Consider the following 15,227-nt stretch of genomic DNA (forward strand, 5'->3'; position numbering starts at 1 on the left):
GAAGAAGTATTTGTAAGGACATTTACAATAAATGGCACTAAACACCTTTATTAAGATTTTAATTTTTCTTTTATGAAAAATGAATAGGATTCTTTTTTCCCTTGTACACAGAGGAAGAGCAAACTAATGGCAAAAATCAAGAACACTTTCTTATTTCAATACCATCTTTTTAGCCACAAAGATACAACTATTTAACAGACAAGAAATACTGTTTATTGCAGACTTTAAGCTGATTCATGTGAAAAAGGCACTATGAAACTTAATCAAACCAGACGATTAAATCTGTCTAATTTAAGTGATATTATATATTATATATAATACCTATATTATATATAAAATCACATGACCATGTGAAATAACAGAACATTTTTGTGACAAAAATCATTGCATCTTCAAAAATAATATTTGCTTGAAAGGGATGTTTCCTTTCTCCCCTTTTGCCTCCAGGAATCCACTTTTCCAAAAGATTACATTTATAAAGGAAGAACAGCTTTTTACATAAGGAAAAACTGACATCTGGGATCAACACACAAAGAAGTCTAGATTATACACTGTTCTTTTGATGGGTTAAGTTACAAACAAAAAATGCTAGTATTTAAAAAAAAAATGTACTGTGAAGTGTTTCATGGCTACCTACAGCAGATCTGATCACCTCTTTGAGCTGAGTTGCTACTATTTTCTAGTTATTCCTTCTTGTGCAATATTATAGCTCATCACAAGTGAAGTATTGATAAAATCAATGTACAGAGTATTATTTTGCTATAAACAGCATCATTAGTAATAAAACATCTTGGGAGTGATGCAAGAAAGATTCAGTCTATGTCAGGCTGCCATTCATTCTCTAAACATTTCCTCTCTGATTGCTGGCATCAATGACTTAACTAAACATCCTGCAGCCAAATGGATGACAAGAAAGACTGAGCCAAAAAGACATAATTGCAAACTACAGCAAGAGATGGGCTTCAGAATCTTATTATTACTGAAGGTTCAAACGCTTTTTTATGGCTGGCTCAGCTTCCCTTGGATGAATCACAAAGACATGTTCCAGTTTATCTCTTATACGATGATTAGTTCCATAAAGCCAAGATTCATCTTTGGGTGTAAATGAATCATGTGCCAATACTTTCACCTTTTAGGAACCTCCATTGAATTTCTCATCTGTTAATTTTTAATGATGAGAAGCCAGCGGCAGGTACTTCTGTGGCGACTACTGTAAATTTTCTTCATGGGGGCTAGTTACGTTTACAATGTTATAAGACATCTCCCTGCACTGCTTCCTAAAGCAAAGCTGGATGGTAGAATGCTATGGACAATGGAATTAAAGAAAAAAGACATTTAATGGCTGCTTCCTTCATCAAAGGACTCCACACCTGAATCTGTGGCAGCTGCACTGATTTTTTCTTGTCGTCTTCTCATAATTTCTTGCAATTCTGAACTACCGCTGTTAGCCTATAAACAAATAAAAAAGAAAAAGAGTTTACCTGTGGTTTGACACCTGATGAAGTTCCTTTGCCAGCATTTTATTAAGATAAATGTTTGAACAAATCAAACTCATCTTGCAGCTCCAGAACTAAAAATGCGCTAAGAATCTGATTAAATAACATTTAACATAACCAGGAAAGTATTTATGCTATCCTTAAATGTTGACCAGAAAAGAACCTGCAGACCATTAGAAGTTTCAGCTTGAATTTCAGCGTTGCTAATTCTCACGCAAGCCTCTAGAAGTGTTGGATATTTATGGAGTGAAATATGGCTTCAGTAAGAGGAGGATTAAAGCTCAAAAAGTTTGTTAGGATTCCACCCTTCAGTACTTAAAAATCAGGGCAAACATATTTAGAAATTAAAGCACTTAAACGCTTGGTGGTTTTAGATTTATGTAAACACAAAATTCACGCACGCATATGGGTTTGCAGAGCCACAGCCTAAGTAAGGATTCAGTCTTAGTATCCCACATTACTCAACACACACCATCATGAATTTGCTGTTCAGAGACACAGGTTTCAAGCTGAGAGCACAGTAATAAGAAATGAATCATATTACTATATTAGCAATAGTGTAGTATTGTGAGGACAAGGCTTTATTTCACCTTTTAGGGTGAAAAACAGGTCTGCTGAGCTAGCTGCAAACAGATTGCTTTGACATCATAAATGAAGTTATTAGCAAGTCCAGGACACCTGTCCACTAGAGCAGAACTTTCCAAAATGTGCATGACTTTGAATAAGACTAGAGCATTATAAAGCAAAAGCCATAACCTCTACAGTGTTATTTGGCTACGACATGACCTTCCAAGCTTCAAAACTACCTCCCAAATTAGCCTCTGAATAAAGATGCAGAAACTGTTTCTGAAATTTGTAAAACAAATTTCAGGACTGTTAACGGGAAAATCCTTCAATTGATTCTGAACTCTGAAAATTTATCCCATGACATAAAATTTAATTTACATTTATCCTATTATATCCATCACAATGCATTATCTGATGCCATTACCTGGCAGACAGGTTAGGTTGTCCACAGGGAGTGAGGCTAGGATGCTTCTCCTAGGTAAATTATTATTGCTCTCTCCTCCCAGAGTGGAAGGGCAAAGTAGGGGGCTTATAATTGACTCCCTGAAGGTGAGAGAGCACTTTTATTTGTCTTAATATATCTTGTCCTTGCCCACTTGGTTTCAGATACAGAGCAAGTGTAGCAGTCACCCATTACTGAAGTCATGCATAAAAAACATCAGCAGATACCCAACAGCACGCTTTATCAGAGGTCATGTAGAAATATTTTTCTCAAAATGACTGAACAGCTGAGGCTGAAACAGTTTACCTTCCTGATAACATCAATAACAACATGACTGATGAGCTTGAAACGTTGCTCAACTAAACCAACTGCAATACATCATGTGGCACAGCACAACGGGCACATCCTACTCAGAGGCAGTGTACAGTGCAGCTAAGTAGCCTAGGGCTGTTCTTGGGTATACAGTTTTTGGAACAGACTGCTGGACCTTGGCCTTAGTGATTTACCCAGCTCTAACCAGGTCATGAGGTATCAGTAAGCTCCATTGTTCAATCCCACTCTCCTGTGCCTGGGCCGTTCCTTTCACCGAGAATAAGCTATTCTTCCAGGTAATTTGATACATATATTAGATAGAAACCATTTCCAGTTTTAGAGGGATGTGTGCCCGTGATTCCCATTCATTGAGTATGAAGACAATGAGAATGTGGACCTGAAGTGTTCCCTTCTGGAGATGACAAAGGCGGTATTCAAGATATTGTGTCCCTAGGCTTATCTCCTCTAGTGTTTTTCAACACCGGAGCTTGAAATATTCAACAGAAGTTAAGGAAATGGACACACAAAAACTCATATCCATGGAGACCATTATTATTTTCACTTTGCAATGAAAAAGTGAATCCATATAGGTGACTAGCCAAGTTGCTATAACATACATTTGGTATACAAGGTGAACTCCAACTCTCTGTAGCAACCCCAGAAAACTGCTCCTGGGGGGGATACTTCAAGCAGTACAAAGTGTGTGGTGCATCCTGCCTCCTCCGGAGACATCACTGCTTGCCCCCGCCATTTCCTCTGCCAGAAAGGAGGTGTCTGGCCATGGCCATGGCCACCTCTCTGCTGTCTTGACACAGTGGTCTGTATGGGGTCTGGCTGAGCTGGAGTCAGTCTCCCCACAGCAGCCTCCCAGTGCTGAGTGTCACCCTGGCAGCCAGCGGGGTGTTGATAACACAACTTGGGAGGGGGCGGAGCCGGGACAACTGACCCGGATTGGCTGTTCCAGACCATGTGACATCAGCTCAGCCATAACAGCCAAGGGCCGGGAGGAGGAGGGGGGCTTTTGTTACTGGGTTTGTCTCCAGGAGCAGCTGCTGCACACACTGAAGCTCTGCTCTCCTGGGAATGGCCGGACATTGCTTACTGAGGGGAAGCAGAGAATAGCATCTTTGTTTACCTTTTGTTTCTGTGCATGGCCTTGGCCTTTGCTTTAAACTGCTTTTATCTTGACCCATGAGTTTTTCACCTTATTCTCCCCCTTTATTTTGCTGAAGGGGGGAGTGATAGACTGGCCTGGTGGGCACCTGGCATCCAGCCAAGGTTAACCCACCACATGGTCTCACACAGAGTTATCTTTCTGCTTTTTCTTGGCCAGGCCCAGAAAGCTGTTAAACCCCAAACACCTCCCCAGCACTTGCGGTTTGTTTGTACAGGGGCCACAAAACTCCATTAAGAGTCTTGCTTCCCTGGCTGTTTTAAACTTTGGTGTGATCCAGGGCTGAATAGAGTTACCATGAAAATAGAGTAAAAGAATTGAAATTATGTTACCTATTAATTTTTTTCCCCATAAGGGTAAAACTGCTAAATTCCCACAACAATCGTAATTCCAATTACAACATACTGAATTCCTCTGCCTGAGGTAGAAGAACACTAAAAGGAAAGTTGTAGCTGCATATAGGTGAAGATCTAGTTGTCTGTATTTGGGAATGCAGCCCCAAATCTGAGAGGTAGGGCTTTCACTGGCTTCCAGAAATGGTATGAATCCAGAAATACTTGTGGAAGATCCAGAGTAGAGCTAACAAATAAAGATGAGGCATGGAGCCCTGTAGTGCTAGAGAGTGTGTGGGTTTGCTCTGTCCCTGGCTATTACTGCTATTTGTACTTAACACATGGGTCATTTACGGCAATACGACACCACAAGTACTACCTAAAGGATGCCAGAGAACTGACTGAAAATCTGTCACTGATTAATCATGTAGGAGAATTACAGTGGTCAAACTCATAACCCAGTAGCTGCTTATAAGAAGCATTCAATTGCAAAATAGGCCTGACACTGGTACAAGTATGTGTGTACTTAAATGCTTCTGTTATTAGAAGCATTTCTAGATTGAGCAGTAAATTCCAGCCCTGTCTGAAACACACAAGCTCATCTTTGCTAGGTCATATGTAGACATTTTGGCTGTGATACTCATTTCTGCAACTTCTCTTAAACAAGGACAATGTTCCTAAACCCTGCTATTTGAAATATTATAGGGCCAGAAAGGAAGATGTGTCTTAATGTTTTGAGTAATATGGCAAACAACAGGCTAAAGCAATCAGGACCTGCATAAATTCTGAAATTAATCAATTAAACCTCAAATAACTGAGGCAGAAAGAAATACTTAAAATACCTTTTCACCTACAAAATCCAGTTGTTAAACTCTCAGTACCTGTTTATTAACACTTGTAAATTAACATTTATTAGGCAAGTTTTGACTGCTCAGTTTCCTGCAGAGAGAGACCTGAGGCAAGCAGAATAACAGCACAGAGGAAAAGAAGGACAAACTTCTACAGTCCAGTGCATCTTTGGTTTTCAAAACAACTTCCACCACAAAGGCACTTCCATCTCAGTACACAGAAGGCTTATGAAACTGAAAGAATATTGCTGTCATTCCAGAAAAATTGAAGAATACACATGTATCTTCACTAGGAAATGATGGATTGCTCTGGATTGTAGTGACATATATTCCTAAGAATAAAAGTGAAATATTTCTCCCTTCCTCTCACCGGAAAACTGGGCTTGAAGAACGCAATAAAGCAATTTTAAGAGTATTAGAAAGTAATGCTCTCTGATCCACACCAATCAGGTAAACTGTAAAATATGCAGTTCAAGCCTGACTACAGCACACGATGTCTTAAACTTGAGTGCAACTATGCACTTTTTCGAACGCTTTGTGGACCTTTTTACAAGGGGGGAGATATCTCACCTGGTGTTTTGATGACTGCTATTTCAATGGATTAATACCAAATAAACTCAGGTACAAATACTGCTTATCAGTGTGATAGAAACAAAAAAAAAAGCAGCTGCCTCGCAGAAAGAGCTATTTACTTCTACAGGTTCAAAAGTGGTGACCCAGCATTGGGTTAGTAAAGAAGGGTTATACATACCTCCAAGGCAGATTTCTGTACCGTAATTTGGCTGTAGACTCTAGACCCTTCTGGGCAAACAGTCCTCAGTTCCTCTTTATTGAGGGAGAAAAGTTGAGCACCTGTCAGCACGCCAAGGCTATTGACAGTCCTGGGGTCACACCAAGGGAACAAACAAGAAATAAGTGAAAATGCACTAGCCAAAGGAGAGAAGTAGGTTGGCTTCATCACACATTGTCTCAGATCGGGCTACTAAATGAAGACAAAACTTAATGCAACAGGAGTCTTTAAGTCAATTCAGTATTTGTTATAACAAGTACCTTTTTGGTGGAGGCTAATATATATTTTTTTTCCCAATATCTATATCTCTATAGATCTATGACAACATTGATATATATGGATATATATAAGATACACATATATATGTAAATATACTTGTGTATATTTACATATGTAAAAACAAATTATTTTTTCCAACAGTGCAGCTGATGTGTCTTGATTTTCAGAAAGCTGCTTGATTTTAAAAAGTGGGCAGACCACATCCTAATTACTGACAGGAAAATAATTTTGAGATGTTTTCTCACATTTGCCCTCAAACTTACACAGGGTTGAATCCTTTGGACTGCAACCACGCTTTCACATCCTCAGGTGTGGAGTCGTAAGTGATGTTAACTACAGGGATGTTTGGTCGTGGCACATGGAACTTCCTTTGGGCAGCGCTCCGGCCGATGGTGAGCCGGTGAACAAGTTCATCCTGCACCTCCTCCATCTGCGATTTCCTTCCTAGAGAGAGAGACGCCCCACAGGAGTTATTCTCAAGGGTGCTTTACCAAAGTCAGGTTGCTTCTTATACTCCACTTTAAATCTTAAACTCTTTCTTTTCTTCTTTAATGATTCATTCACTGGGTCTGACTGAATTATTAATTCTTCTTTAAAAAAAAAAAAAAACAAACAAAAAAAACCCCAAAACAACCAAAAACTGTCCAAATTTGCTATCCCACAGAATCAATTTGTCTGAAGCATTTAGTTGAGTTGCTGGTCATTAGCAGGCAACAAACTGAAATGTTTTTCACGCATTTCAACAAAATCAATTATAATGACACTGAAATTTGTTTAAAATGCATATAAGAAGTTACATGGATAATTTCACAAAAATAGTAGAATCCAAAAGGACATAACTATCTTTCAGGGCACAGAGAAGATACTGATTTAGCACAGTTGAACTCACCATATAGTAACTCTGGAATTACTATAAAAATGCTTTGACATACAATTTTAAGTGATCTCAAAAATTATCAGGATTTCCTTGCCAAGATATTTTTAGTGATCTTTATTCAACCTTCTCACTTTGATACACAAACAGTAATTACAGCACCTTCTCTGATGTACTCAGATGGTAAAAGCTATTCCTTTTCTCCCATACACTGGTAGCGACAGAGGAAAACAACTTCAGTATGAAAAAACTGTAAGATAGCAAAAATGTTTCTTTCTCTACTTTCATTTTATCTTCTCCCAAAATCTTCCCAAGGATCAACATGTTTACCCAGTTAGACAAATAAAAACAAGCTTTGCATAGGCTTTTAGGATTTTTTTTTAAATCAACAAAAAAAAGAAAAATCATTGGTTTAGCCATTTTCATTTTTCTTGTACAAAATAGCCCCAGGTTGAAAGTGGACAAAATATCTCTAGTAAAATATTTGAAGCATTCAGGCCCTATTGTGCTGTGGTTTTTTTTCCCCCCGGAGTGTGAATCAGCAGCCAGAATAACATGCGATCGGTGATATGTGAAGGTCTGAGATAGGATACATGACTAAAGCCTTTAGGCAATGTTATCGAAGCATGCAGCAGTTATTTTCCCAAACAGGAAAAGAGCAAGAAAATTGCTATCTTCCTTCTATTTACACAGATTTTGAAAGGCTTACATTTTACCTAGACCAAGACTATATCAAAAGAGAAATATTTAGCTGTTAGATAACAGATTCTTTCTGTTGTTAGATGCATTATCATGACTAAACAAGATACCCTCGCTGTGAAGCAAGTAGTATATCCCATGTTCTCTGCAGGGTTCAGGTGGGCAGCAGGTCTACAGGCAGGGTTGCCCATTATCTTTGCAGAGGCAGCTATTCTGCAAGGACTGTGAGGTACCTGAAGCCCATTAACTGGGCTTGAGCGACAGCTCCTGGGAGGGCACAGGAGCTCTTGTGTGTGGCCCAGGGCCCCAGCAGAGGCTGAGAGGGCAACAGATGTTTTGCAACCCCTTAGACTACAGCAACCCTTCACACCTCACACCCTGTACCCGAATCCAGGATGGTCTTCACATTTTCCACTTGATAGGGAAGGCCATCAAGGATTCAAGGAGACATACCTGCTACAGCATGCAGAGTCCATCTCACATGGAAATAAAATGAACATTTTTTGTGTGTGTGCATGTGTGTGAGTGAGATTTGCCCTCACTTTCCACATCTTTATAACTGCTTGGTTTTCCATTTTTATTTAAGTAACAAATCACCCCAAACAGGACAGAGGCAGAAGCTGGCCCTACAGTTTCTTTGGGAAATGGCAGTGAAGACTGTTACTCCTGCCAGGCTGTTCTCCATTTATAATTTCCAGACAGCCAGACTGTTATGTGAAAGTATTAAAAAGGTCCCAGAGCCTTCCTGAGTTCAGAGCTTAGGTGAGAGCTTGTCTACCACCAGGCAACGTCAAAGCAGGCTCCACTGACTGAGTGTGGTTATCCCAGCAGGCATGCACTGGGAACAGGGAGGAAAAGAAGCCCTTCTGCAGAAAGGATTACACTCAGTGCCAGTTTTTACTTCAAGTGAAAGTGGGATTTTCTGATAAGGCAGGGAGGCAGAGGATGGGAAAAGCTGTTCACTCTTGAACTGCAAAAAGCTCATTATTTTAACAGTTATTACTTTAAAAGCTCTAGCAAATGCTTGCATACAAGTTTCAGTTATTTTTAAGCCAAGCAATCACACTGCTTAAAGTGCATTTAGGACAGGAATTATTGATTAAATAAGTACTCCTAACCTAACTTGCTTTTCAGTCGATACAGAGTAGGAACCTCAGCATCAGTTAGGCTTTATATTTACATGGGGACCTTCATCAGAACTTTTGATGACTGCCTTACACTGCTGGATGCAGGCTACCATGTTTTTCCAGATAAAGGGCTATGAGTACATTCTCTCGCTCTCCTAAGACAAGGACACAAAAGCTTGCTCAGTGACCTGCCAGTTGCTGTTGCTCTGACCGAGCTATAGGAACCTGATTATAAGACGAGTCTCCTATAAAACTATTACAACATGGTTCCTATCCCTAAGATCTGTAAGTCTTCTTGCAAGCTTTGGATACATGTTTCAGAATGGTGCCAGATGTCCTGGAAATACGCATGACCACGGACAGAAGTGTAAAAACAGCCTAACTGATTTTAAAAGCAATTTAGATTGCAATGTGGCAGTGAGTTCAGGTAGAAAACATACATTAGCCAGAATACCATGATGGGCATTTATGGTGTTGAAAACCACCAACCAAAGATTCCAGACAGTCATAAAAGGAGAGGATTTAAGACTGGGACAAGTACAGAAGGGTTTTGTCCCTACTTACCATTGGGATTAGTGAGGGTCAGAACATATATGCACAGAAAATATGTATTTTAAACATCGGGTTAAAGCTAAATATTTCATAAACACTCATCTGAAACACAAGGTTTTAAGGAATTTAAGACGGGAATGGGAGAAATACTTTTTCCTTTGCTTCTTAGACAAACTTACGATCTACAGGAACTTGCTTCTGCCTCTGGGTGTCTCGTGCAACACTACCACCACTGTCGCTAGAGGTGCTGCTTTGGCGGCTGATGGTTGCTGGTGCTTTGGGCACAGGAACCGGTATAGGTGCTGGTGCGCTAGGAGGGAGGGGGACAGCCACGGGAACAGGAGCGGGTGTTGGAGGTGGCGAAGGAGTAGCAGGAACTGGATCAGGTTGTTTCACAACATAGTCCGTCCTTTGTTTCTGAAAAGATGCAGAGACACTCAGTTCAACAACAAAACTTGGACAAGAAGCCAGACAAACTCAGGTTTCTGCTGGAAAATGCTGGGATTCTCTGCACCAATTGCTTTCATTTATTGCACAAACACATTTTATGTGCCAGACGTAGTTCCAAAATTTGCCAAAACTTGACTTGACCTCAAGGTTTTGTATCAGTTTCCTTCTCTCTCGGACACAAAATTCACAGCAATGGCATAATCTGAAACATATTTCTCTATTTCAAACAGAAATATCATTTTTATCAGTATAAAAATGTATGTTTTAGAGATGTTTTGTAAGAAATTGTGAAAAATTAACATATCCAACCACACCTAAGCCTGACTAATGGCTTAACTTACAAACATCAGTGAGGCTGGGATAACATTTGTTTCTTGGAATGCAGACACTGTTGAAGAGGTTCCTGCTCCTCTCACCCATTCAGTTGTGCTATTTCAACTATTTGTCTGATCACTACATGTCACCTCAATGTAACAGTCCAATTAAAAAAAAAACACCAAAACACAAGCTCCACAATTCCTGGAATAAGGCTATTGGGTTTTCTCCCCCAGTTTATGCAATGTTCTAAGAACATGCAAATTATCTTGCTGCTAATAACTAACTGGCAGGAGTCTCAAGAATACTATTTGGGGAATAATTTATTTTCTCCTTCTTTGCTGTTAGAATGGCACCTGTTACAGGAAGAGGCATACATTTTCCCAAAGCAATCCCAATGACAGACAAGCCCAGAAACTCACACACAACCTACTCTACCCTTTTCTTTCAAACAGTTCAAATTCCACATCTCGCTGTTTTAACAGTGCTCCCTCTTCGCAGTTATGGACCAACACAGCTTGAAAGTTTAATATTAAAGTTTGTTTGCTCAATAGGGATGCCTCATTTCTTAGTTATGAGAAGTCTGCTTACTTTGGTATGAAAATAGATGAGTACATTCCCCAGATTCATTGCTCCTTCCTGAAATACCCTTCCCTATTCCCTTGGAGGCAGAGGGTTTATGGTAGATCAAGTAGGGAAATATTTGTAGGAGTCATATGTTAGATGCTAAAATCTGGGCAGCACATCACTGCCCTGACAACAATCAAACTTTCATTAAATGTCAGCAACTGCTCTTATACAGGAATCCCCAACTCAGTAAGTCTAACTGATGTACAAGGCATTTTGTAGTGAATGCAAATTGGGACCACTGCAGCTAAGCTATATTGAGTTACACCAGCAGAAAATTTATCCCATCAGCTTTTATGGCCAATCAATTAAACCTAGGAAAAAAGTATTTTGTTTCCCTGAGATAAATTTCACTTAAATTGGACCAGTCAGCTACTGAAGCAAACATATAGTCTTACAGTACATTCATCGTTAATCCTTTTTGTTTTGGTTTTTTTTTTTTTTTCCTTAGCATTTAGGTGTTCAAAGGTATCAATCTCAATTATTTTGTGTTCACCTTGTGCAGTGCATTGTGGGGAGATTAAAAAAAATATGATTTTTTCTGTATTCTACTACTTCAATGTTAAGACGAATGCTTTTTTAAATGTCAAATACCAAGAAAAGTGAAATGCATAACATAAAAGAGAACAAGCAGAACAATGTATATTGAAGACACCTGTCCTTTTGTGGAAAGAGAGTGCCCTACTAGGGATATAATAAGTATATAATAATTTCTGATATATATGTGTGTATATATATATATATATGTTCTATGGTATATCCAAAATCTTGTTAATGAATTTAAAAATTTCACAGATATTAAAATGCTTTAATGATATTCAGACATTTTTTAAAATCCTGTTCACAGATTCCAGTTGCTAGACTGTTATCCCCACAATGTACCCTCATGTGTGCCTCAACCTTCTTAAACAACATGCAAGGAAAAAGCACACCTCTCTTTATGGTATAAAGAATTCATTACAAACCAAGTCATGTCACCACGATCATAATCCAGAAAAAGTGTTAGCTAAACACTGCACATAGGTCTCAATGGATGCTACTTATGTAGTTTCAAAAATACATTGTACTGCAATTACAAGCCTCATCAAAATTACTTGCTGGAGTGAAAATAAAAATTAAACTGGAAGCATCACTCAAATCCTAAATTTAAAGATGAAAACACATTGAAATACACTTCAAATTTTGTTGAACAGGGTACAAAAGCCAATTATACATTTGAACCACATTTAACATTTCTTTTTTTAAACACTTCTCTTTTTTTAAACTCCAGATCTTTTGAGGATATCCACACTTGCATTCATCGTTACAAACAAAACAAGCATGCACTATGGTATTTGGTAACTAGATAGTCCAAAAGAGTAATTTTTGAGGTTCAATATCAGAAGAGTAATTTTGTTACCTCTGAAAGCTCTCCCAGCAATTGCTATGAGGAAAATGGAGTAAATCACATCAAATAGTTTGTTAGAAAGGAAAAAAGTAACTTCCTCACACATCACTCCTGAAATTTCACACACATTATCAATTTAAAACAAAAGAACATCAGTGATAATAGCTACGTCTTCTTACTCACTAAGCAGCTCACATAGTGACTTATTTTCTTCTTTGGAATAATGAGTGGGGTGTTGGCTACCTCAACATACACATGTGACACCATATAAGCAATGAACTCTTTGCAAAGCATCTATCCAGACAGAATCTTAGAAAAAACCCAGAAAGCTGACAATGGACTAAAGATCATAAGATGAATGTACAGAACACTTGTACCTGTAGAACACTAAGAATTAAATCACAGCAGGTATCAAAAAAAGGAACTTATTTATTTTAGCCTAGAAAATGAGGCAAAGGGTGCTTACAGACGTACCGCTAATTTGCTGACAGCCATCAGAACAATGAAGAATCCTGTTTGACTTTTTTTCCTCCTTCCTTGCATTTTTTTTCCTTTAAGAATAAACTTTCAATCCTCAACTTATGTAAATTGGAACAAATCTTTGAAATTATTTGGAACAGTGATTATACACACTCATTAAAAACCTGGATATATCAGAAAAGCTTGCTGGGACAAAAATTTATTTAATTTCCTTTTTTTGACAGAAAACCTTTGTTTTCTACAGGAAAAATTAGAGGTCTTGAAGTTCTTTTTCAACACAGTACAGCCTGCATCTTGTCAAACATCAAAGATTCAGTATGATTTAATCTATTTTTAAGGTCAGCAAGTTAATAAGTTTGAGAAAAAGTGCAATAGTATCAACCCTAATTCTTGATCATTGTAAAAGAAATGGGAACAATATCTTTTCAAATACATTTTGGCATCAAAAATAGAGAATATGTGTAATCAAACTATGGCAAACACAGACTTAGCACTAAAAAGGTATTGGATACAACCATAACCAGCATTAGTGCTGGCAAATGCTCTCATTAAGTTAACACAGATGTGGAACTTCCCATATACTCTCTTTCTGAACATTTTAGTGCCACATTCCTGTTTGCACAGCAACATAAGTTCACCAAGAGGACTGCAGAGCCTCAGTTTTGTCAACAGCATAATGGTTTGGATGTTTTCTTGAGAATCACACTGGGAATCTCTCATTTTGGAGTATGTACCTCCTTCCTTTGGCTGCATTTTGAGAGAAGAGAAAACCAAGTACTTGTGCACACCCAAAAGAGACTATGAGGTACTCAGGACTGGAAGAGCAAATTTCAAGCAAGGTCTTTTGCCAGAATTTCTTTTGGTGGGTTCAGCTATTATGCAAAGTCAACCAGCTGCCTATTAATATCCTGTTATAAGGCACCTAAACAGTTCTTTGAGGGGTGTAAGGAATTTATGTTTTTGTTGTATGTGCAAACTCACCTTGCTAGAATCTTGCCAGAAAGCAAGAAGTACATTAGGATGGAAGAAGGAGAAATTCAGACAGAATTTACTTATTCAAATTGGCGTTAGCTAGGATTAGTCTCCATCTCTTAAAAAAAGAAATAAATTATGGGCAAAGTGAGGACTTTCAGTTCCTATCATTAACCAAATAATTTTTACAACTGTTCAGTACATTTTTGTATAATAAGTGACATCCCATAATTTCATTTTGGATCAATGTTGAATTGGACAGGAAACAATTTTTTTTTTTTTTTTTAAACCATCAGAAAGTCTTGGTCTGATGGCAACTCGAAAGAGCAATTGATATGAAATGAGGTAAAAGAGATACTGGGTCTCGATCAAAAATTTTTGCATCTCTTTGGCCACTGCAAAAAGAACACCTGGCAACTGCATCTCTTCATTGTCAAAAACTTCATGATCTGCAGGAAAGACACCAGTTGGCAAAAGATGAATATGACACTGTAACACTAACATGGAAAACAAATGCTGTGCTTGAGGGGAAACAACTTCCCACAGAGATGTTTTAAGTGAGATCCTAAACAAAGAGACTTGAAAGAAAGGTTTTGACGGTAGATCACCAAGAAATGCAAAGGACACTTGTCCCACGTGAGGTGGAGACTTCTGTCTTGGTGTTTACAGAGCATAAACATACCTCTTAGATATACTGTCACACTTCTGTGGACAGTTGTGTATTTTTTGTAAGACTACAGGAATGCACTTGGCTTAACATTTACTCTCTGTGCCTCAGGATTTCATACACATCATTGATAATTGTCTCAAGGTACGAAGGGTGTCATGAGATTAATTAACACACCTACCAAGTTACATACCTCTATCCCAATTATGTTCCTCAAATTACTTTTCAAGAGCATTTTTAAAAGCTAATAAAATGCACAGTAAATAGGAAATATGATGATTAATTATTTTCTAGGTTATTTGTACAATAGCAGTATTTGTATAAAAGAAGAAATCAAGAGTGCTTGGGAAACTGTTTACGTTCATATGTATCGGGAGGGTAAAGTAGTACGGTTAGTTCACAACAACAAGGCAGAATAAATGACCACCACCACCACAGGAAACTCTGTAATCAATAATTAACATTAGTGGAAAACATAAACAATCAGCAAAATGCTCTCCTAAATGTACAAAAGCACCAAACAAGCAAAAATATGGTTTACCTGGAACTAATTCAACTGAAGAAAAGAAAGAAAATGTTACAGGCTCTGACTCACAAAGACGATGAAATAACTAGGATATTTTTTGTAATGTTCCTGCCAGTATCTTCTTAGACAATTCAGTGCTTTCAGGTTACTATCTGTGACCTGGATCCTGAAAGGGACTGAGAGAAGAATCAGGATCTAATCTAACATGAGGACTCAGAGGTCACTAGAAGAGGAAACAGAGCAAGAGTAAAATAAACTTTGCAGCTCTGAGAATAATTGTGATAATGAGGCATCCATCTCTGAGAGAAAGA

The 15,227-nt window shown here is 38.3% G+C and overlaps 1 protein-coding gene across 1 annotated transcript in view; it reads right to left on the reverse strand.

Moving 5' to 3' along the window:
• Positions 1 to 860: 860 nt before the first annotated feature.
• Positions 861 to 15,227, reverse strand: part of EPS8 (epidermal growth factor receptor pathway substrate 8) — a gene marked incomplete at its 5' end in the record, with an annotated part of 42,221 nt that continues 27,854 nt past the window's right edge. The window contains 4 exons of the mRNA XM_010087416.1: positions 861 to 1,449; positions 5,923 to 6,052; positions 6,504 to 6,684; positions 9,672 to 9,909. Of these exons, the coding sequence (XP_010085718.1) occupies positions 1,336 to 1,449; positions 5,923 to 6,052; positions 6,504 to 6,684; positions 9,672 to 9,909 (663 nt within the window). The remainder of the gene's footprint in view (positions 1,450 to 5,922; positions 6,053 to 6,503; positions 6,685 to 9,671; positions 9,910 to 15,227) is intronic.

Source organism: Pterocles gutturalis, unplaced genomic scaffold (assembly GCF_000699245.1).
Source record: "Pterocles gutturalis isolate BGI_N339 unplaced genomic scaffold, ASM69924v1 scaffold8951, whole genome shotgun sequence".
NCBI lineage: Eukaryota > Metazoa > Chordata > Aves > Pterocliformes > Pteroclidae > Pterocles > Pterocles gutturalis.